This window comes from Brachyistius frenatus, unplaced genomic scaffold (genome assembly GCF_029030835.1).
Source record: "Brachyistius frenatus isolate BFR_SWC_R1_liver_20210118 unplaced genomic scaffold, ASM2903083v1 Contig_217, whole genome shotgun sequence".
NCBI classification, from domain to species: domain Eukaryota; kingdom Metazoa; phylum Chordata; class Actinopteri; family Embiotocidae; genus Brachyistius; species Brachyistius frenatus.
This window is the reverse complement of record NW_027210816.1, coordinates 314,934-337,326: the sequence shown is the minus strand read 5'-3', so window position 1 is coordinate 337,326 and position 22,393 is coordinate 314,934. Positions and strand designations below refer to the sequence as shown.

The 22,393-nt window shown below is 43.6% G+C and overlaps 1 protein-coding gene across 1 annotated transcript; it reads right to left on the bottom strand.

Annotated features, from left to right (window-relative positions):
* Window positions 1-3,001: 3,001 nt before the first annotated feature.
* dnaaf9 (dynein axonemal assembly factor 9) lies at window positions 3,002-21,053 on the bottom strand. The gene is made up of 37 exons (XM_069719551.1): window positions 20,688-21,053; window positions 19,849-19,928; window positions 19,570-19,695; window positions 19,365-19,489; window positions 19,143-19,239; window positions 18,933-19,039; window positions 18,746-18,823; window positions 18,406-18,507; window positions 17,761-17,816; window positions 17,514-17,649; window positions 17,155-17,236; window positions 16,880-16,916; window positions 16,689-16,773; window positions 16,533-16,609; window positions 16,375-16,419; window positions 16,181-16,226; window positions 15,983-16,094; window positions 15,632-15,702; window positions 15,464-15,511; window positions 15,270-15,360; window positions 15,061-15,164; window positions 14,743-14,886; window positions 14,540-14,625; window positions 14,304-14,405; window positions 13,623-13,740; window positions 13,427-13,515; window positions 13,203-13,328; window positions 12,919-13,044; window positions 10,940-10,977; window positions 9,951-10,086; window positions 9,564-9,650; window positions 8,734-8,840; window positions 8,341-8,415; window positions 7,364-7,551; window positions 7,165-7,230; window positions 6,013-6,106; window positions 3,002-5,865 (listed from the first exon to the last, which is right to left on the bottom strand). The coding sequence occupies exons 1-37, from the start codon at window positions 20,741-20,743 to the stop codon at window positions 5,759-5,761; spliced, it is 3,450 nt and encodes a 1,149-aa protein (XP_069575652.1). The 5' UTR covers window positions 20,744-21,053; the 3' UTR covers window positions 3,002-5,758.
* Between the last annotated feature and the right edge of the window lie 1,340 nt (window positions 21,054-22,393).

Below are 22,393 nucleotides of genomic sequence, written 5' to 3'. Positions count from 1 at the left end.
TCTGGCAGGACTGGTGCATTAGGCCGCTTCACTTTTAGGTCGCTGTGCCTAATGAACGGCTGGCTGGGTAACAGCACGTACTCAAAACTCCCAGGTAGCCAGAGGAAGCGGCAGCCTTTTTCTTTCCATCCCGCCAAAAACGGCGCAACTCGTCGCGGTGACCCGGGACCGCTCGGCAGGCTTTGGCAGACGCCAGCGAGAGTGATGAGTGTTTACATGTGGCTGTCATAATAGGCCACAAATAGCTTGAGCTCGGTGCTTCAGTAAAAGTACAACAATAGCAGGGTGGTGGTGGGGTGGGAGGGGGGGCTCATGGTGGAAGAGATACGGTAAGAGTGTGTTTAAGCGTATCTGGGCGGTTGGTCTTGCCTTCGAGTCGCCGGGGAGAAACTGGCGGCGAGCTTGGTGGCAGGAGAGAGGGCGAGGAAACGCTGATGTCAGAGGTCAGCCATGTGGAGCACTGTATCTGCCTGGCAACAACACAAGGGGACACACACACACACACACACACACACACACACAGCAGCAGGAAGCGGAGGGATATGTGGGACAGGATTCCTCACATTCTCTCAGCACCATTTCAGCTGCTGTTTCTCTTCCACAAAGTGCATTAACACACACACACACACTCCGTAGATCCCCGTCACACACAGAGCTCTCTGCAGACGTGGGGGTTTAGATGCAGAGCGAATTCATGTTCTCTCACCAAGTGACAAATCCAGGAGTATGCTGCAGTGGCTGAACGTGTCGCTGCAGACATCCGAGAACCAAACAGTTACCACAGCGACGGAATGAGGATTTAAAAAAAAAAAAAGAAAAAAAAAAGGAGAACATGTTGCATGAAGGAAATACAAAGAATCAACTCTCATCAACCATATAAATATTTAATGTATTACGTGGTGCAATAAATACAACAATTAGTTTATAAAAGCATCAGTTACAGGAAAAAAACAGAAGTTAAAGTAGTTTTGTGCAAATGCATTTCAGTTTCGCTCACTTTTCTGTGAACGCCCTTTAAAAATGTGCAAGTCAGTTTGGCACTTTTGAATTTTTTGTTTGTTTGTTTGTTTCTCGTCACAATGGAGAGCAAAAGAAGTTATATTTTCCTGTTACTTTGGACGGCCTGCAGATCGGGAAGAAGAAATAAGCCCTTTGCTTTTTTTTCCTTTTTTTTTTTCACACATATCTAATTCTGCCATCAAACGCCTGCCAACTGGAATCACAATTGTTCCTTGATGTGGATTAACACGTTTATTTTTTTCCTCCTGCTGCCGGTCGCTGCGCAGCTACAGACAAGAAGGTATTAACCACAATTTCACCTCCATCTTCTATAAAACTCAAAGAGTTTGACAGGGCAAATGTGTAATCTCGGGTACGGAAATAGTGAGTACGCCTGAGCTGTCTGGACTGTGAGGTCAGCAGCCTCTGATTTCATTTGAACCCTGATGGGACAGAACAACCCAAACAATTAGCATCAACAGCCGCCCGAGGCCTGAGAAATACTTGGTTGAAAAACAAAAACAAAACAAAAAAATCTATTTTCAAGCTGCCTTTTTCCCCCCCAATGAGAACAAAAATACCATTAAAAATATCCACTTCTTCAGGAAGGGCGCACGTTCCACCGTCGTTGGCCCTGGAAAATGCCGCGTCGCAACGCTGCGGTGCGCGGAAAAACGTGGCGTTTCCCGCCTTCGCGTAAAGAAAAAACCGAATTGACACCAAACTTTGTTTTTGTCCTATAACTTCAGCTACAACATGGCTCGGCTCCACGTAGAGGATGAAGAGTGCTCAGTCTGCCAGAGAGCTGCGTGGCGGGCACACGGAGGGGCTTGTGTGGGGGTGGGGGGGCTCTGTGTGTAGGGGTGGGGGTCCCGCGTGCAACGAGTGGGGAGCGCTTCCCCCCTTCTCCCCCTTCACCCGACTTTAGTCACAAACTCAATCCTCCTTTTTGTAGATTTGATACAAAAACGTCACGTTTTTATATCCCAGCTGGGGCTGGGCATTAAACCCCACAAAATAAAAGACAAAACATCTTATTATTCTAGATGTTAATGATCATTTTCTTTTTTTAAACAATTTTTTTTTTTTTTTTTTTTTTTTAGCTTTTCCTTCTACTTCGAGTTACTCGTGTAATAAATAAAAAATAAGTGGTTTCTGCTGTGGTACCCAGCCCCGTTTTCCACCGTCTTTTTTTTTTTTTTTTTTGGCTAGTTTGTAAGAATACCTGAATTATCGCGGAGCCCGCCGGCGGCCTCCCTCCGTGCGACCTCGCCTACTTTACCCTCTGGCTTTAGTATATATATATATATATATATAAAAAAAAAAAAAGACAACATTGCTTTAAAGAACGACTCCACGGATTCCTTTCACCAACACTGTTGAAGGACAGATCTTTGCCTGACAACACCCCTCCCCGACCCCCCACCCCCTCCCCCTCAGCCCCCCCACCCCACCCGTGTCCCGGGGCGAGAGGGATGGAGCGCAGCTTTAATCTCTGCATTACTTAGCTTGTAGCCAAGGCACTGCTGGATCAGAGAAAAACCCGACGTCTCACAGCTGATCAGACTCTCAAGGTTTTGTTTTTCTACAAAAAAATTGCATCTGATTTTGCGGTTTTGTGCGAGGAAACCTTTTTGTTTGCATCGAGAGTGTTCAATTCACAGTCTTACAAAAATACTATTTGTTCTTTTGAGGTAATTCAAATTCTTCGCGGACATGTAAAATAAATGCGATTTCTTTTTCTTCTCTTTGCTGTACCAGTTTGGTGAAAGGCAAGTTTTGTCAAGAGTATACGTAGTCTCATATATCACATGACATCTCAACAACATGCTTAATAGTGAGGACGTACTTGTAGTAGCAGTCGTGTATATGTGGGTTATGTACATCTTACGTAACCCTCCGCTCTTTAAGGAACTACTTTTTCGATCGCTCGGCCAATTAGGGGGTTTCGTTTTTTCCCCCTGCTCTTTGGAGTGCGGCGTTTTTAAAAAAAAAAAAAAAATTTAAATTTGTGGCACCCTCGGTCTCCCATACGTCTGCCTCGCAACTATCTCGCTGTCAATCAAAAGGAAACTCTACAGTATTACGTAACAAGAGAACGATGCCAACTGTTGCTCCAGATAGGCGGCTTAGAGAGAACATCTCTGAAACACTAAACGGAGCATCCAGCTTAAACAAGTTACCATTTTGTTACCAGAGGATTTACGTTATTTATGATCTTGTTCCATTTGAAAATAAACGCCGTCTTCTTACATTCGTAAGCGGAGGTTGTACTTTTGTTGTTGTCGTAACCGCCGAACCTCGACTTGTTACGTGAGCTACAAGCATTTAAAGCCAGGAGTCCCTCCGACCTCACAACACAAGCCGCGAGAGACCGAGAATTTAGCAGCTCGTTTGTTTTCCTTGTCCTTAAAGAGCTCTTCGAGGGTACTGCAAGTGGAATATATAAAAAAAAAAAAAACACGAGGAACAATTGCACTTCTTTTATAGAGTAAGGACTGTCAGAGAGGAGTTAATGGAATGAGTAAGATGAGGTGAGCTCTTCCTCTTGCTGGCTATCTGAAACATGCCAGGGTAACACATGTTAGAGGCATACTTCACTGCTATGTTATGTGCTATTCTACACTATGTACGATTGGTATAAAAGACAGTGGCACACCTAGCGTGGTATGGCTTGTTCAGATCAGAGGAGACTCTGCTGAGGGGACGAATGGGGCCAGCAGTGTTCAGGCCGGTTAGAATCAGCGCAGATAGAGACGTCATGTTCAGGGAAAATGACTTTCCAGCAATGTAATCGCTTCGTGTTTGTCTGGCAGGTGGAAAATTATGGATCCTGTCAGTTTCGCTGGCTGTTGATAGCACTTGTCAGACGCACATCACGATGTTAGCGGTCAGCGCTGATCTAAATATATCTTCTCAGATAAGATCCTAACGTCAGCACGTGTTCGCCCTCTCGTAGCAGAAACGCCCCTCCGATGAAAAATTGGCGGAGTACTCGGTGCTGACTGCAGGCAATATTTGGTACGGTGGTCAAATGTAATGCACCGTGTCGTACCTGTGTGGCAGCAGCGGTACGAGTGCCTTTAAAATGCTCCTTTACGTGTCCAGACAGACCCGGACCACCTGACCCAGACACGGTTTCGCCTGTGTGTGACTCTGCTGACCCCATAACGAATGAAATCCATCAAACCTCCAGACGCTGCGGCAGGGTTCCTACACACGTGCAACTTTGAAATCCCAGCTTTTACTTTGAAGGGCTTGTTTTGATTAGATATCAAAACCAACTCATTTCAGAGGGTTTTACATCACCTTAAATACGGAGCTGCGTAAATAACAGCTCAGGTTTTCGAAAGAAATTAGACAGATTTAAAAAAAAAAAAAAAAAAAGGTGTGTAGGAACCCTGATAAGAAGAAGACATGAATAGAACATTAGTGTGACACACAATCGCAGAGCAAACAGCAGCACAGCGACTCATCTAAACACTAAGACTGACTCTGCAACATCAGACTACTGATACAAAGCCTTTTACCTTTTTACTAACGGCTCTACTGGTGTTTACCCAAAACTAGACTGGACCAGTGGTTTCCCAGATTATTTCATTTTGCCCTTTTTCCTACCCGGATGACACAAAAGATTAAAAAAAAAATAATAATAATAATAAAATCATCAGACTTAACCAAATGCAAGAATAAATGGTGCCCCGAGTGATTCACACCCGCCTTAGCTTAACTTCCTGCACCTCCCCCGTTAACTAGCAGCATTATAAAAAAAAATTAAAATAATAAAAAAAAAAAAAAACAGGATTCGGTGCTTTAAGGGAGAGTTGGTGGCGGACGTGTGACGTCGGTGTTTTAATGCGTTTCACAACGACAGCGCTCTGCTGCAGGGGCTGACGTCCGTATTACTGCGCTCTCATTAGATTGACTGCAGGAGTCTTAAAATAAAGCGCGGGCACGGCGTGTAGCCGTGTGATTAAACGGCATCGTTCATCGGCCGCGACGCGGCCGACAGACTGTCCCGTTGTTTACAGCCCGAGGGCCGAGCGCTCCCTCGGCCGCAGCGTGGCCCGCAGACAAGCTAACAGGTGGGCCGTGGATTGGGTGACAACAGAGGAGGACAGATTCATGAGAAACACCACCAGGGAGCCCACCAGAATCACACGGCTCTCCATGCCTGCCCAGAAATAGAGGCATTAATTTGCCAACTGCGATAAACAGAAACGCTCTCCGCTGTAGGAGTGCGCGCCTGGAAATTCCTCCCCCCCTTCGATTGCGAAAGTCTCATCGCTCGCCGGCTTAGTGGCGTAATCACATCGGGTTAAAAGACGGGAGTCTCGCGTTGCGTAATGTTTCGGATTCGTCTGCGGCGATGAGCATATCTTCATCTCCGCATGTGCATGTTTTGATTTGAATGAACACCAAAGTGCTCACGGCCCGGTTAGCGGCGGAGCGAGGCGAGCGGCCGCGTCGTGACACCACCGGCTTGATGGGTGACGACACGGCTCGAGAAAACAAAACAAAAACTCGCTTATCCTTTTTTACGAAACCGCATCGGTAAACAAAGTGACAGTGTGTAGATGAACGGACTTCCAGCAGCAGCAGCGGCCCGTGAGGATGCATGCGGTGTGACCTCACGGACCGCTCCAGTGGAGTGTTTCGCTACGTAACCCCGGTGCCCTCCCCCAAATCCCCCCTCCCCCTCCCCCCCGCGGTGGTTCCCTTATGGAATTGACTCAGACAGACGTACAGGCGGACTCCGTCATGGGTCAAACAGGTCACGCTGCGCCTGCAACTCCAGCTGACAGTTGAAGTGCTCGATCTCTTGGTTGGCCTCGGCGATGTACTCCTTGATGAACTCATCCATGTCTGCAGTGACAGCGATGTAAAGAGAACAGCGCCACGATGGCCGACACACACACACACACACACAGATACAAACGCATCTGCACGACTCCTGGTTACAAAATACTCAAAGACTATACTAATATACTGATACTAGTTTTAAAAGGATACTGGGATGGAAGCTTCTCTTTTCCCCAAAGATGTGCACATATTGATAACCGTTGTAGAAGTAGCCCGGTGGCAGAGGGTCCAAGTGTCTGCTCACCTAAACAAAAACATTTAATAGCAAGGTCAGTCAAGGTTATTGGGAAGTTAATAGTTTTCAACGCCAGCACAAACGCTCCTAAAAATGATAGAAAACAAACAAATCGGAGCACAAAACGAACCCTGCAAATGTCCGACCAGAAGTGTATTTAACGTGAAACATTTTGCTCTTGCGGTGATATTTCATCATAACCAATATAAAAGGCAGCCTTTGGAGTTTTTTGTAAATGTTATGTCCCCCCTCCCCCCCAAAAAAAAAAAAAAATATATATATATGTATATGATGCGTCACAAGCTTTCACAAGCTTGAAAAGCAATCTTTTGGGGGAATATATTATAAAACCTGCCTAATTTCCATCCATGTTTACAACAGCTACTCGTCTTCTGTCTCTGGCAGGTGCCGTGCTTCAAAAAACTCTTCAGAGTAGCTGCAAGCTGTCCTGTACAGACAACACTCCAGAAAAATGTACACTATGTTATATTTAACCTGGATTACAGTTGCGTGCCTCCACCAGCCTGTCAGGTTGCAGCTTACACCAGATCTGTCCAGACTGACAGAATACACGTAGGAAGACTTTGAAGGAATTTGAAAAATCAAGCTGATCCCGATACAACAGAACGTTGCGGCCGGGACAGCAGGCGGTGCTTCAAATACGGATGATGCTGCAAGAGCCGAAAACACGGATGCGTCACGCACATCTTCAACCCGGCGGCACAGGAGATCCATAAGTTCGTCGCAAACTCCAGGTGTGCCAGATCGTGTCGTCCCCGAGATCTCGCCTGTCACGAGTCTGGGACGGACGTGGCAAGCAAAACTACTTGAACAGAGACAGGAGCACTTTGCATGTACATCAGGCTCTTCCACATGTGCTGCACAAACGTCCAAGTGCTCCTGCGGCTCTCCAAGTGTTTTTAGTGGTTTTGGACCCTTTTATGTTGTTATATATCACGTCATAAATAATTATAATGTATTACATAGTGTAATTATCATGCTGTCTTGTGCAGGTGACAACAGCTCCTCACAGTTTGGAGCGTGTTACTTAGACAACGGAGACTCACGTGTATGCTCTTGATTTCCTGTGTTGAAAGGGTACTTTTAGTCTTCTTGGTTTTCTTTGTGTGCCTCTGGAAAACATCAGAGAGAAACCACGGCCTTGGTTACACAACGCATTATTTCCTGATACCGGACTGATGCCAACACATGTACACACGGGTCTCTTATGACCATCAGACGCAGTGCAGCTATTGAGCGGTCTACCTGCTTGGCACACAGTCTCAGCCAGTCCTTCAGTCCGTCCTCGGCGAGGCCGACGCCATCAAAGACCAGGAAACAGGAAGCGTCGGTGTCCTCGGGGCCCGGGGTCGGAGGGTCGGCGCTCTGGTCGGAGACAATGCTCAGGCTGCCGCTCGCCGCGTTGTAGCTCACCTCCATCAGCTGCTGTGAGCCTGGAGGTTTTCCACAGATGAAGGAGTTCAGATTGGAGCCTGGCATTGCAGTTCACACCTCTGCAGCAGCTTCGTACGGTCGGTGGGGTGTTAATGCTTTAACATCCATACAGCCCTTCTGTTCCCCCCCCCAAAAAATGGCTCACAGAACTCACGTGTGTCACAAAACAAGAGAAATCAGGTTGAATATGTCCCAATTCAATGAAAGTATGTATTGAATATACGACAGCTAAATACAAAAAGCAAAATAAAATAAGTGAGGTGATGTAAATGATACAGTACCCTGAAGACGGGGACTAAGATACCCACCAGGGGAGTATTAGTCTCAGGATCATACAGCTGTCACACTCACTTCATACCGTAACTTCCCAACTCTCTCCAACGACCTGTCACCTGCACTCTCTCCACATGCAACGACTCCACACACGTCTTCACATTAAAAAAAATAATAATTAAATTTAAAACAGGAAGGAGCGAGAAAACTACGTGGAGAGAAACCAAACCGGGTGGACTATGAGCTGAAGTCTAAACACCAGACACCAGAGCAACAACCGAGCAGTGTTCCTACCGTCGGGAGCTTCTCGCCTGCCTTGAGAGAAACCTTTTCTCTAATCATTCCCAAAACTGGGAAATGCAAATGCAGGTGAAATATTCGCCAGGGAAAGAAGTCACATTTGTTTAGTCGTGCTTATCATTAGCGAGGTCTCTGGAGGTGAAACAAAATCTGATTGGAAAATTTCAAAAGGTAGCAATTAAATGAAATTTAAAAAAAAAAGATGTAGCTCCTACCGGAAAACCGGACTTTTCCCCAAACGTTGTACACGTTTCCTCGGTAGGGGCTCGGCCTGAGGGACGGCTTGATTGCTACGGAAGAACAATGCGAATATTGTCAAACAAATGAATGAAAAATGTCCTGTAAAGCAAGATTTGCAGTTAGATATTGTAAGTGCATCCTTCGGGAATAAAGATTATTGAACAGCGGCGGCTGATGATTACTTTGAGACCTCAGCTGTCTCCATATTTGGAGGGAAAAGACAGCTTATGTAACCATAACCAAATCCTGCCAGCTCATATCTGGAGCTCCAGTCACGTGTAAGAGTCAAAAAAAAAAAAAAAAAAGAGGAGGGTGGGGGAGCGAGAGAGAGAGAAAGAGGGGGGGGGGGGGGCTCTTTTCCATCTCACCTTTACAGCGGGTGACAAATAGAGGCCTCTCCAGGGGCCGGTTGAAAGCCAGGCGCTGCTGGGTGAGGACCAGAGTCCCAGAACCGGAGAAGAAGCGCCCTTTGCACCTAGAACACAGAACACGTGCACATTACACAAATGGTGAGAAAGTTAAGTGGAGAGCACGCCAAGTGTTTGGGCTACATTTCATCTTTGGCTGCAAACTTGTTTACTCTACCAGCTGCTCGCGGGAAGGAGGCCAAGTGTTTGTGATTCGCTGGTGAAAAACTGTGAGAGATCTGCAAAAGCGTTCATTCTCTTTAAATCAGCAGGCGAAGGAGTTTACCCTCCTGGTCTGAGAGAGCTTAAAGACGTTTAAGAAGCACCTCTGACACGACACCCCGCTAATGCTCGAAGATGAGTAAATTGAAGGGGCCACACGCTGGCCGGACACCCCGTGTATCATCTGAGGGGAGGATTTAGCAGAGGTTCATATTAGGCTGACCATCGAGGCATGAAGGCTGAGTGGACCCGGTCCAGAGGGACAAGAGACCCCCTCTGTGTACATGGAAACTGCACTGCCAACAGCTTGTTACTGCGCTGCCAGGAGGCAACTGGTGATAGAACACAAGATGCCCTGAGGGGCTTTACAGCAATCAGCGGCCAGCGGCCAACCCCATTCCCCCCCCCCCCCCCTCCACCACCACCACCACCGCAGCTGAGTTGCAATTAAACTGCATGGAGGTGCAGAGGAGGTGGGGCCGAGGAACGCCGGAGCAGGAGACACTCTGGAATTTTGGGGAGGACACGGGAGGACATGGTGGGGACACGGGAGGAGGGGGGGGTCTTACCATCCGGGGTAGAGGACATAACGCGCTCGCAGCATCTGTGACTCGCTGAAGCTGCTTTCAGACAAAATCTGATTCACGTCTTCATTTCTAAAGAAGGACAAAAAAAAAAAACACAAAAAAGAATAGCATTTAAACAGCAACATGAAAAGTGACATCAATTGAGTACTTGAAATTGTATAATACCAATGAAATATCCTGTGAGTATAGAATATATTGGGAAAATGTTCATTACACATTCCTGTGCCGACTGAGCGGAGCTCCTGACCCGACGGATTTAAACATAGACTCGGGAAGAGGAATAAAACCGGAGCCTGGATTGAGTATTTTAGAGATAAAAGCGTTTAAGTGACTGTTTGCAGCATTGATCTCGATTCTGCGGGCGCCTACCTGGTGACAGCTCCTCTCTCTGCCAGTATGAAAGCAGCGGTGGGGTTGGCAGAGCGTACCAGCTCCCGAACATGCTGCATGAGAGGGTGCTTCTCCTCTGCTGTCAGCCCGGTGAACACCACTGCGCTCACAATGCCTGACACACAATGAGGCACAAAAAGAAAGTGTGAATTCTGGGAGAGAGAGAAAAAAAAAATGGATCGCTTTCGTGGAAATGCAAAAAAAAATAAAAAAATAAACGTCGGTCTTGCTGCCGAGATACCATTTTTCACACTCGGCTTGATTTACTGGCATCACTGCTTCTGCCTTCTACCTGGGAGTTGAATTGATGGCAGGAAACCCAAATAAAATATGTGAAAATATGTCACTTCAGAATACAAGATGAGGTGTAAAGTTTGTCAACATGCAGATGGCTGAAACAATGGGGTTCTGAACCGATCATGGTTTGGCCCTTTAGGTTTTTATATCGCAGCCTCCATTAAACCTCAACGATGCTTTGAGTATGTGTGAAAAACACAACCTCCAAACCTTAAATGTACTATGAATGGGTATTTCAAGGTGCGCGTCCCGTTCTCTGTACAACACTACGACCTCCATATTTGTGTGATTTGTTGATGATGGCGTCCAATTTTGCATTTCTAAGCGGTCAAAGAAGGACGGCCCTGTTGGAGGGTTGAACGGCACCACAACACATTTCACGAAAGTAAGTCACACATGAAGTCTCCATATTAAGCATTTAAAGCTGCATACAAACATGAATAAATTCCCTGATTCACTGAGTAAATGAACAAATGGAATCAGTGAATGGCTTATAAAAAGATCTAAATGTAACTATAAACAGTGAGAAGAACATTTTTCAACAAGAGGATTCGTTTTCTGAAACAAATTGAATATTAATGCGGTGTCTGCTCAGTATATAATGAAAGAAGTTGATCCTGTAAGTGCTTAAGATGGATTTGGTGGTTTGTTGTGCGACAGACAGAACTAACCTTGGCTGCACTGCTCCAACAGCTTCGGAAAAGCAAACCTAAAGTCACAGATAAGAGAAGCACTTCAGTCAAATATACAATATAGTTGAGTACAGGGCGAGACGTGGCTGTCAGATGTAAACTTGGTCCGACTGAGGTGGTCACTGCTGCGTTGTACACTCAGCAGAAAGACTAACAGGAGCTGTGTTTTAATTGAATCAGTTGACAGTCTTTATTTAACCCACGCCTTGTTCCTCCACATCATCACTAATCAGAACTGTATTTATGACTGATGGGTGCGTGCCAAAGTTTTGTGCGGCAATAAACAAGCTAATTCCGTGTTATGGCCCTTGGCTAGCGGGCCCGGTTATCCATCATGAGGCATTTTTCATAGCATGACATCATGACTGTGACTGGCAACTGACCAATGCAAAAGCTCTCTGTAATCTAATTCATATAAGCTATTATAATAATTCATCCTGGGGTTTTCAAATCTATCAGAGTTACACACCACTTTCTGCATAACCATTATGAGCTAAGTCTCCCTCAAACCCACCGCAGACCCAGACCCCCCCCCCCTAGCCCGAAGGCTCTCAGAGAGCCTGCAGGTTGGTGGTGGTGGTGGTGGTGGTGGTGTGGGGTTGGAGGGAATCAGCAATTGGAAAGGCATTCATCTTCCATGTCCTGATGTAATGAACTGTCTGCATCCATCACAAAGAATAGATCATGACTGACTGATGAGCTTCACTGAGGATGGTGTGCTGGTCACGTGGATCTGAGGGGGATTAAAGGACTACGCTGAAGGGGGTGACAGGCGGGTCAGGCCTAAGCTGGGCTAACCACACCCAATTAACGCCCTGGTAGGGGCCCGCGGACCTCCACACAGTCTATGGCAACGGACAGCGATAGGGGGGCTTGTTGACGATGCCTCAAATGGAAAAGTGCAAACCGCATTGCTAACTAAACCTCTTGTTACACATTTTTCCACTGATGAAGCAAGAAGGATTGTCCGAGTTTGACTGCTTAGCTTGCGGGACAATCATTGTCTTTAGACTTTGTTTTTAATATTATTATTTTATGATGTTATATCACACGTGAAGAACCAAATTATTACGTTGCAACTGCTTACCAGGGCATTTGTTTTTAATACCGACTGGCTTTTCAATAACATTTCTGGTTAAGACGGACAGTTTCCAAAGCACGCTGCAAAAACTGGACCCATCGAGACGGAATTCATCTGTGTGAGAGTATCACTAGCCAGCCTAGCTTGACTGTGCATTAAAAACAGCCTATTAACCGGAGTGGTATGTCATATTGTGCGGGGCAGCTCAGTCAATCTACGACAGTGAGAAGCTCTGTAAGCTACATCTAAAGCCCGTAACAAAAGGACGGTGAGATTAAATGTAGGGCTGATCCGCTCTGTAAAAAGGGACACAGCCTTCAATTTTAATAGCTAAAAGTGTCATGTAACCTTGTCCTGGAAACCTCCAGCGCTTCAACAATTTATCAGCATCCATCCAGCGCCGTCTGCATTCATCTGGTGTGTCTGTATGTTGCTAGACAACATAACCCGAGTGAAGCCCTCGGCACTGGTTTGTTTGAGTTCATGTAACCTCTTTAAGTTTGCACAATAAGTAAAAAAATAAGACTAAATACACGGGTGACATTTGTTGCTAGGTGCTCACCTTTTTGCTCACATTGGTGCCAGGCTGCTACTTGTGCAAATAACAAACAAACGGAAGCTATTTCTGGTGAAACAACGTGTTTTTGAAGCACGCACACAGATAGGTGGATAGAGAACTGTGCAAGCAGGAGTTACTTCAGTATTTCTTTTTAATGTGAATCTGGGTCAGTGAATCCACTTTAACTTTAAACCTGGATGTCTGAAAATGTCTTTGTCTTCTCTCGTGAAGCCAGTTATAACCTTTTTTTTGAGCCGTGTTTCGAGGCTGCTGGTTTTGTTTTTCCTTTTAAAAGTAGTTGAGACCCAGGAATCCTACCTGTGCTCCATGCAGGAGGCGAGAGGGTTCACACAGGCAGTGACGGCGCCAATGGTGAAACATGCCTGGACCACCGGGTCGGGATGGAAGAGCACGGCCTGGACCACATCCAAGACATCAGTATACCTGGGAGTAGGAGCGTTCGTAAAATGTAAACATCAGAAAACAGTAAAGTAAATCAGTATTTTCTTTTTTACTGTCTGTTATTGTTAAGATTAAATATCCCAACGCACTAACCAGGCACAGATTGAATAATAAGTGTATGGACCGCTGGTTTTTCTTACCCAGGTGAGAGCACCAACAGACGGGGTTTGCCTCTTGTGCCTCTCTGGCTCTCCAGGAAGCTCGACAAATACTGCTGGAGGTGAGAGGCTGAGAAGCTGTCAGAGCCGGGCTCATAAACCACCCACCTACGGGGGTGATGATTGAAGAATTTGTGTCATATATTTGCGTTGTACGTCTTGTGCTGTATTTATTATGATAATGTATTCATGGTGAATTCGCTCACCTTCCACGCTCCTTATTCAGGTGGACCAGGAAGTTGCAAAGTCTCTTGTTATGGCTGCCCGGCAGTCCAGTGATGACGGTGATGACGACCTTTTCACACGTTAAAAAGTACATGTCATTAAACTGGGATGGCAAAAAGCAACCAGAAAAAGTATTTACTGTGTCGATAATATTCATTAAAGAGTCTATACACTCACCTTGTCTCCCTGGCCTCGGGCTGGGTTCCTGAGCTCTGCAGAGGGGAACAGCACCCCCAGGTGGTCAAACAGAATGGGCTCCTGACCGATGCTGCTCAGAGCAAAGTGCTGAAGAAACCTAATAAAGGCCAGAATACAGCTTCAGTAAACAGAAAGGAAGTCACAACTGACTGGCACACATCGATGAAAATATAGATATAGATCAAATTAGTGCTTTTTCAGCAATGTTTTTAGTTGTTATTGATTGTGTTTGAGCCATTTTACAGAAGCAAGTTATGCAAAAGCACTAAATTACTAGAGATGAATTCTTATAAGCGCTGTTTTGCATGTTTATGTTCGGTGCAAATGCTTGAAGAATTGGAGGTGTATTTATAACAGGTGGGAGATTTGGAAAAAAAAAAAATCTAAAATCTGTAAGTCTCACGTCTTACGTGTTTTAGTTCTACTGACAGAGAAAAATGTTCGCACTGCTGATTTTGGCCCAAATATTGAAGCTACATTATCTTGTATACTTTCTCTCGGCTGAAAAGACGTTCTCGGAGTAGATGATCAACAGTGTATCAAATCCAAAACTCTATTTTGGGAATACATACTCATGATTGAGTACTACCCAGCATCAGGTTTTACTACTTGTTAAGTCCAGCTCCGAAGCCCTCTGCTATGCACTCTGTGTGTACTAACATGTCCTGCTCTGGCAGCTGGGAGTAGGAAGTCTTCAGACTGCCTCTGCGTTTGGCCACCGGTGGCTCCTGACCGTCGTGCAGCTTCTGCAGTCTGCCATGCCTGAATGAGAAAAAAAAAAAAAAAAAAATCATGATATTTTCTTTTCTTCATACTCTAATTATTAACCTGAGCAAAATATATTCAAACCTACTACATGATAGCTGAAACTGGTAAAACAAAAGATGTTTGCTTACATGTTTTTCTGGTTCCAGGTCAGGTGCTCTTGGTCCAACATTTGCAGAGTGAGACCAGATTCAGAGTTTTTCCACACTTGCAAAACCTACAGCACAAAGATTAAAAGTTTATATGAGTATTATTATAAACTTTAGAGTAAAACTGTAAACTGAAGATCGTATCTTCACCCTCAGTGCCAAAGGTCAATAGCTCGAGGTCTCACCTTGGAGTAGAAGGCCCTGTGGGCTTTAGACCTGGGCTGAAGAGCAAACACCAGACACTGATCAGAGCTGTGCAGCGGGAACGGGAGGTGCGGCAGCAGGCTGGCTTCATACTCCACAAAGAGAGAAGCCACAGCGCTGGAGTCCTGGTGAGAAGAGGAGACACGGGTCATACAAGAAGGTACCAGGAAGTCTCAAAAATATAGACCCATTTTAGCGCAATTTTACATAGAAGCCAATAAAATTGTCTTTTTAACCAATAATGAGCGACCAGATCTCTCAAACATACTACACAAAAATAGTGTTTATATTATTCATACCGGATCAAAGAACCGGATGTTGTTGATGTGATCCTTGGACAGAGTGATGCTCCCGTATTGAGAATGGACAAACAGGAGTCCCTCAGAGAAGAAAATGATCTTCCCTAAAATCAAAATGACATTCAGAGGTTGTTTTTTTTGTCATAAAATTGTACAACACTGGACCAAGAATAAGACAAAAACTTTCAGAACACGTGTGAGAGAGTCACCTTCTTCAGGTGTTGAGAGCTGGCCGCTGGAGAACACATATGCAGCATCTGCTCCAGTCAGAACTGTCCCCAAACAAGTGCCGTCCTCTTTCTGTTGAACACACATATGGTCATTGGGCCGCATGAACACACATATCAAACATAGGCCGGGGAAAAAAAGCAATGCCTTCAGGATGTGAAGCTTCTGAACTCACCTTTGTGAGGTCTTGGGCTTGTTCAGACTGCTTCACATCAGATTCCATCTAAAAAATCAACATGACAATAAAAAGTTTTCCACCACAAAAAGAAAATGGTTTATTTCTTAATTAATTTTTTAAGCATCAATTAATGTGCAATTATTTTTTTTTCTGCACCACACTTACCAGCCAGCAGGCGTAGCGAGGCACAGTTGTAGTCAGGATGGTGTAGCAGCTGTCTGAGGACACAGCGCCATCTACAGGAGAGGAACCAGATGTGTTAGACATGGAGCATAAAGAGCAAATCCAAAGAATGACAACCACAGAAGACGAACAGCAAATCTGATTCTCCCTGCGGGTAAAAAGCTATTTTTAGACAATTCCTCTGTTGTTTCAACATAACTTTTGGCTTTTTCTGCTAACAGTGACCTGCAGATTTGTAGCCTACTGCTTGTTGTGTAAATTACATTCCCTTTGTGGTTTCAATCAGTAATCAATCTTAATTAGTCTTAATCTAATCAATAAAGATTGTTCAACCTCTCTGCTGGATGTTGATGCTGGACTCCAAGAAGGATTCAGAGAAGACCACCGATCCCAGGTCGCCCCGGTCCCTCTGCAGGTCCGGGATGTCGTGGACAGTCAGGGAAGCCTTGAAGAAAGCAGAACGTTGTGTAAACAAGTCATTTCATTCAGATATTTTGATCAAGCAAATAATAATGTGCTTCTTTAACTTACTGTTTTGACTACATAACGGCAGCCTTCATCAGTCAGAGGAATTATCCTGAAAACCGACAAAACGGCAAATTTAGAGCTGAAATTTCATATCAAGAAAAAGGGTTTTACGAAAGCAACACACTAAAAATGCCTTCGTGCTCTGTCAGAAAATAAAAATCCATTCAAATGTCCAGTAAAGACTTGTTAACACTCACAGTCCTTGCTGATTCACTGCTTGAATGCTGAATTCACATTTGGACCTGTAGAGAGAAAACGGAACCGATTCAAACAATAAATATAACTTTAATGGGTATAAGGTTGGATGAAGGTCTCATACTGTGGACAACGGTGAAAAATGTAAATCCATCTGTACCTGAGAGAACTGCGGTACTGACTTAAATTCATCGAGTCCAACGCCATCAGAAAGGTGTTCTCTGCCACATCTTTAGCCTGCAAACATTTTTCTGAATGAGCAACTGTACATGCTGTAAAATGAATGTTAAAATTGGTGCTCTTTGTATTTTCTCACCTTGGTGGCGCTGGTGGTGCAGGAGTAGCATTTGATTCCCGAGAGGACTGCTTGAACAGCAGCTGAATAAATCTGTGACAAAAGTCTAAAAAAAAATAATAATAATAACTTTTCCCTTAGACATTCTCAAACATTTAACAACCAAAAGCTTCCAGGGAAAAATATAATAAGCTACAAAATGAAATACTTACAAGACCTCAGTTTTCTTTTGCTGCGTGTTCTGATTTCCTGTGGGAATATATAATACAGAGCATATGAACAAAATATACCCTGCATGTAGAGTAACTACACCCAAAGCCACGTTTCACACTAGTGTGTCTGACTGAGGACTTGTTAGTGATGCTTCTTAGCAGGGTTGTCTCTGAGATCGTGAGGACAACGATGTAAAATATAACAAAATCCTTATAAATGTACAAATGTTCAACTGATCAACATTACATAAACAAAATCAGGCACTAAACCTCACCAAGATATGGGGTGTGTGTAGTCCCAAAGAAATATGTTCGGGAGCAGGCCAGTGGTCCTTTGGGAGACACACACTGAAGAATCTAACGGGGTGAAAAAAAACAAAAAAACATTTTGTTTGAAAGATGCAGACATGGCATGTTCGCACCAAACACATGACACAATCAGAAGTGGTGCAAAATGTGTTTCTTGCTACAAGATGTTCATGATGATTCATCAAAATCCTGTCCTGCATGTCACTGATGGTTGTACCAACTTTCTTCACTAGATGGTGCTGCGGCCAGTCTTTCTCTCTTATTCGAGTCATTTGTTTTATAGAACAATAACAACACCTATAGAAAAAATTGTGTCTTGTCTCACCATGTGTCTGGCTGCAGAACCTCGAGGCCCTGTGTTGCGGACCTGATGACTCTCTGAGGGAAAGTTGAACGAGTAGCTGTCCAGATCCTCTGAGGAGGAATGTTTCCCAAGCAACACAAAGGGCTGCTGGCTTTTACTGAAATGAAGAAATGTTCAATTAAGCAATAGTTGTTTTTTTTTAATTCTTATTCTGCAACAGCAAAACCCAGAATTCCAGTATTTAGAAGGCACTAATTACAATAAATACCTTTTATCTGTAATGTTGCTTGAGATCAGTCCATGAGAGTAGTAAATACGGAAGGCCTGTGGATGAAAGAAAATGCACTTTAAGTACACTGTACTTCTGTAAGACCTGCCATTGAACAATGCTGTCTGTAAATACTGTTTACATCTGTTGTAAACTGCCTGAAGGGTAAGCAGACTATGGCTCGGTCTTCTTTCAGCCACTCCAGCTCTGTGTGTATGTCCATGTTCAATTTGCAGGAAGTGGAAATTAACTAGTAATATTCTCCAGAGAGGCTGCTTCAGTGCTGGTTTATCACACTTCACTACTCTTAAATGAGTGTGGGAGGGAGGAGAAAGCCTGATACAAATTTGTACTCAACACTTCTCTTATGCTGCACTGTGTTTTTATCGCTGGATTTCAAATCAAATGACATGAATATGGTGAGCTTTAACCTAAAAAGGTGAAGATGGAAAACATACAATATGGTGCTTGTTTTGGTGAAATTTTGCATTTGCAGACAACAAAACAACACAACTCACAATTCGCTTAAATAACATTTTTCCAAACATCATGATCATAATAATTACTAACTATATCATTAAAAGGCAGTAAATTACCGCCCAGAAATCGTTTGATTTTTGTAGGAATATGCGGAAGTAAACGTACCTCTCCAGCCTGAGCTTCAGACAGCTCCAGGATTGACAGATGACTCTCCAGGTCCATGCTGGAGAAAAAGCCACTCCACTGCTTTTCAAAGTTGACTAAGTCCTGAAATACAACAAACAGCACCTGGGTTAGAGTACATGTCATGTTCACACCTTCACATACTTAATATGACTTTGATCCGGTTATTTATGAATGACTAAAACAGATGATGATTGAAATCAAACCATTATATAAAGGAAAAAGAGCAAAAGTCTTATAATTTCCTTTTATCAACTCATGCTAATAAAAAAAATAAAAAAATACAATGGGTTACTGAACATTTTAGAAGGTCTGGTGTTACCTCAGTGAGGAGATTATCCAGGGACACGGGGTCAAGTCTGTTGTAAACCTGCCACAGCTTCTCGCTCATGTCCATCAGCTGAAAATGCAGAAAAAATATAAAACACAATGAAACAACAAGCAGATGGCAACAAAAACAGTATGATTTTTTTATGTTGCTGTTGCTGTTTTTACTGGTTTGAATGTACCTTGTATTTCATGGTAAAAAAGCTTCCTCCACCGATGCCTTCCAGGGCAAAGGCTTGAATCAGGGGCCACTTTTCCATCATAAACATGTCGAACTTCTGGACGTGTCCTAAAATGAACAGTAGGGTGAGTATAATTTCCTGTTTTGTTGCTGTAATTATACAGCAACATGCTTATATTTAATGTGGAGATTAACATATAATGATATGTACCCTGGGAGCTGTAAGGTACTCCTATACGATAGCAATCCTGCACCATCGTCACAAAACTGGAAATTTTGAATTCCTCTGCTGCCTCTTCATCTTCATACTGTATGTGGGAAAATTAGAGGCAGACAATTTTATCTCAAATAAATGTGCTACTATCATTGTGCATACAGTAAGTCTATTAAGCAAGTCTGTATGGGAGGAGGAGTTGTTTTTTTGTTTTTTTACCTCTGTCGCTGTCATGCAGTAGAGATGCAGGTTCCTCCAGTGTGACACATAGGGCAACAGGTAACTGTAGTTCAGTGGGTTGCAGTACAGATGAACACACTCCACCTTGATCAGCAGGATCACATCTGGCAAGTGGACAAGGGTTGAGTTAGAGTAAATAAAAACAACAGCAAATTTGATTAAAAATACAGAAATCAATACTCACCATCCAGCATCTCTTCAGGAAATTCCTCAAGGACATGTTCCAGATTCACCTGATATCGTCCATACAGTCCGTAGAACAAGTATTTTGCAAGCTCAGTGCATCCTTCATTATATCTGCTGTCAATCCCTGAAACACCACAAAAAAGGCATTAATATTTGTGGCTTTGGAATAGCCATATAGATTAGTCATTTCACTATTTGTTCATAGCCTTAACAACTGACAGAGCAGTTCACCAACTAGATAAAAGTTCAACAATAAGAAGTTTGAAGCTGTACATACCGAGGGAGCACAGGACGCCATCAGGAGTGGAAGTGCCACCGCCACAGAGCAGAGCCTGAACCTGACGCAGCCGACAGCAACTGAAAAACATAGCAATAAAAAAATATGCTGTCACAATACTGTCTGGGCTTTGTTGGTTATTATTATTATTATTATTAATAACAATACTACTACTAATAATAATAATAATAAACTACAAGTGAATGTTGAGCTGAAAGGAAAAATAATTATCAAAATATCAACACAAGGTCTGTGAGTATGTTTCCAAGTTGGACCTTAGACTTTTTTTTTAATCTAAATTTATGGACTATTTAAAAAAATAATAACAATGGCACATAATAAAAGCATGATAGCTAGTTAGATTTTAAAAATGAATACATACAATTTTACAGTTCTGATTTCAGCAAATGAGAGACTAGACACAATATACCACCACAATATACCACTTTATCACATCATTGTATTTTTATTCATATCGAGCGTTTGTCATCTTCAGTTGTATATTTTATATTGGGGGGGGGATGCCGTGCATTTCTACGACTCCATATGTGTACAGAAGTACGTGTACAGTAGGTATTGAGACAACAGTCCTCGGCAGGCGTGAAGGGAATATCAAGGAATGGATGTTACAGCGCAGCGACATTATTATGGAGCTCAACCAACTAGTTTCACACGTGAAAGTCACCTGTAGCTGACGAGACACCTGGCTAATGTTAGCATTACAGTTAGCATTAACGTTAACGAGAACGACCGTTAAAATGATACTTAACGGCTAACGTTAGCTCGGTTAGCTCGTCAGCTGCAGTGAAGCGTTTTCTGGAAACACAACTCGACATTACCTGACAGCTGGGTTGATTCCAGATAACTTCCCGTTTACTATTCTGATACCGGCCATTGTATTCTTTTTGTCACGGCGCACACAAAAACCGAACAGCGTCTCGGATGTTTTGTTTTCCTCCTCGGGCCGAGTGTCTACATGTCCTCGTCCATCACCCTGGAGAACGTCCACAGAACATAGCGTAGCAACGGAGTGAACCACTCGATAAATAGGGGTGTTTGGAGCGTCTTATCAATACCGCGGGGGGAATCTTCACAATATAAAACACAGATTTTAAGTACGCCCGAGGGTTTCATTCGTTATATAATCAATTGGTATCGTCCATATTAATCCGTTAGAGTAGATGGACGTGTCCTGATTCAACAGACTAATCTCCCCCTTTACACCCTGTGGTACCGCCTTGTTTTGGGCCGTATTGACAGTGGCAGGCACTAGCGCGCAGCTGCAGCAGATGTTGCAATCCCTCGGTACTCTCAGTGGTGTATGAGGGAAACCCCTCTATGTACTGTAACTATGTTATATTCTGTTATGTGACATTATGGAGGCCTATGTCATATTGCGCGTGTGTTATATTTTCTTCGGCTTCTCCCCAACCGATAAGAGGGTAAAGAAACGAATTTAGGTGCTGTTTTTTTTCTTTGAAAAGTTATTTTAAGTTTTCATCTGATTTCTCATTGCATCACAAATTCATAAGGACATTGGTCCACATTTGGTCTTGGATGAATCTCTGCATTGTAGCTGATTCAGCAGTAATGCAGATAAGAAACAATCACAGGATGTTTTGCAGACTGGCTTCTTTATGCAGGGGGCAGGAACTTGGAAGATTAAGGTCAGAAAAGGAGGCCAACTGATTACGAGTTCGCAAAAAATAAAAGTGAACATTTTCTGGATAACACTGGTATTTGTATTTGAACACTGTAACAGACTTATGAAGTTAGTCTTGGGTCTAGGCCTTCAGTAGTTATGGTGTTATGTTGTCATGGATAACTCCATTACTGTCACAGTTATGTCTCTTTGTCTTATTAGTTGTTATTTTTTTTTTTTTTTTCGGTCTGTTCTCGTTGTTTAGTCTCTCTGTCCTTCAAGTCTTCCATGTTCACTTTCTGATTTACTTTAATAACTCACCTTCTTGTCCCTCTTCTGTTTTCTTGTTTCCGGCTGCATGCAAGTCTGCGCTCTCCCTAATTCCATTGTCAGATTGTTGTCATTCTTTCCTCCAAGCCGGTTGTCTTAGCTCTCTTTCCAGTGTTCAGTAGGTTTTTATGTTTGACCTGTTGTTGTTGTTTTGCCTCCCTTTTGGACTTTGTTTGCACCTCACTGTTTTCTTTGGCTCATGGCCTTTACACCTCTGAGCTTCTGGACATTCCCTGTACCTGCTTCTGTCTGTTAAATGTCTAACGTTACTTATTTCTGTGTCGTGCATTTGCGTGCCATAACTCTGACAAACATGCCACTTAGAATTTTGCTTTGTGCACACATGGTTGAAGTATGAGGAAAATGCATGTTGTACGGTGGAATGCACTTCCTTGTAACATGAAATGTTGTTATCACAAAGCAGCTTCTTTTTTTTTTTTTTTGCCTTTGTATTTCTTGCTTCAACTGTTTTCTCAAGCTGATAAGGAGAGCAGACCTACTGGAGCACCTGCAACAGACATGGCACACAGTGAGTAGTTTATGTTTTCCTATATTTCTAATGAAACCAGTATC

Excerpts from the sequence above, each read along its gene's own strand:
- dnaaf9 (XM_069719551.1), bottom strand. The coding sequence starts at position 20,743 with ATGGCCGGTATCAGAATAGTAAACGGGAAGTTATCTGGAATCAACCCA. Across the intron at positions 19,490-19,569 it reads TCCTGAAGAGATGCTGGATG|ATGTGATCCTGCTGATCAAG; the intron begins GTGAGTATTGAT and ends TCCACTTGCCAG. Across the intron at positions 8,416-8,733 it reads ATTTGTCACCCGCTGTAAAG|CAATCAAGCCGTCCCTCAGG; the intron begins GTGAGATGGAAA and ends GTTCTTCCGTAG.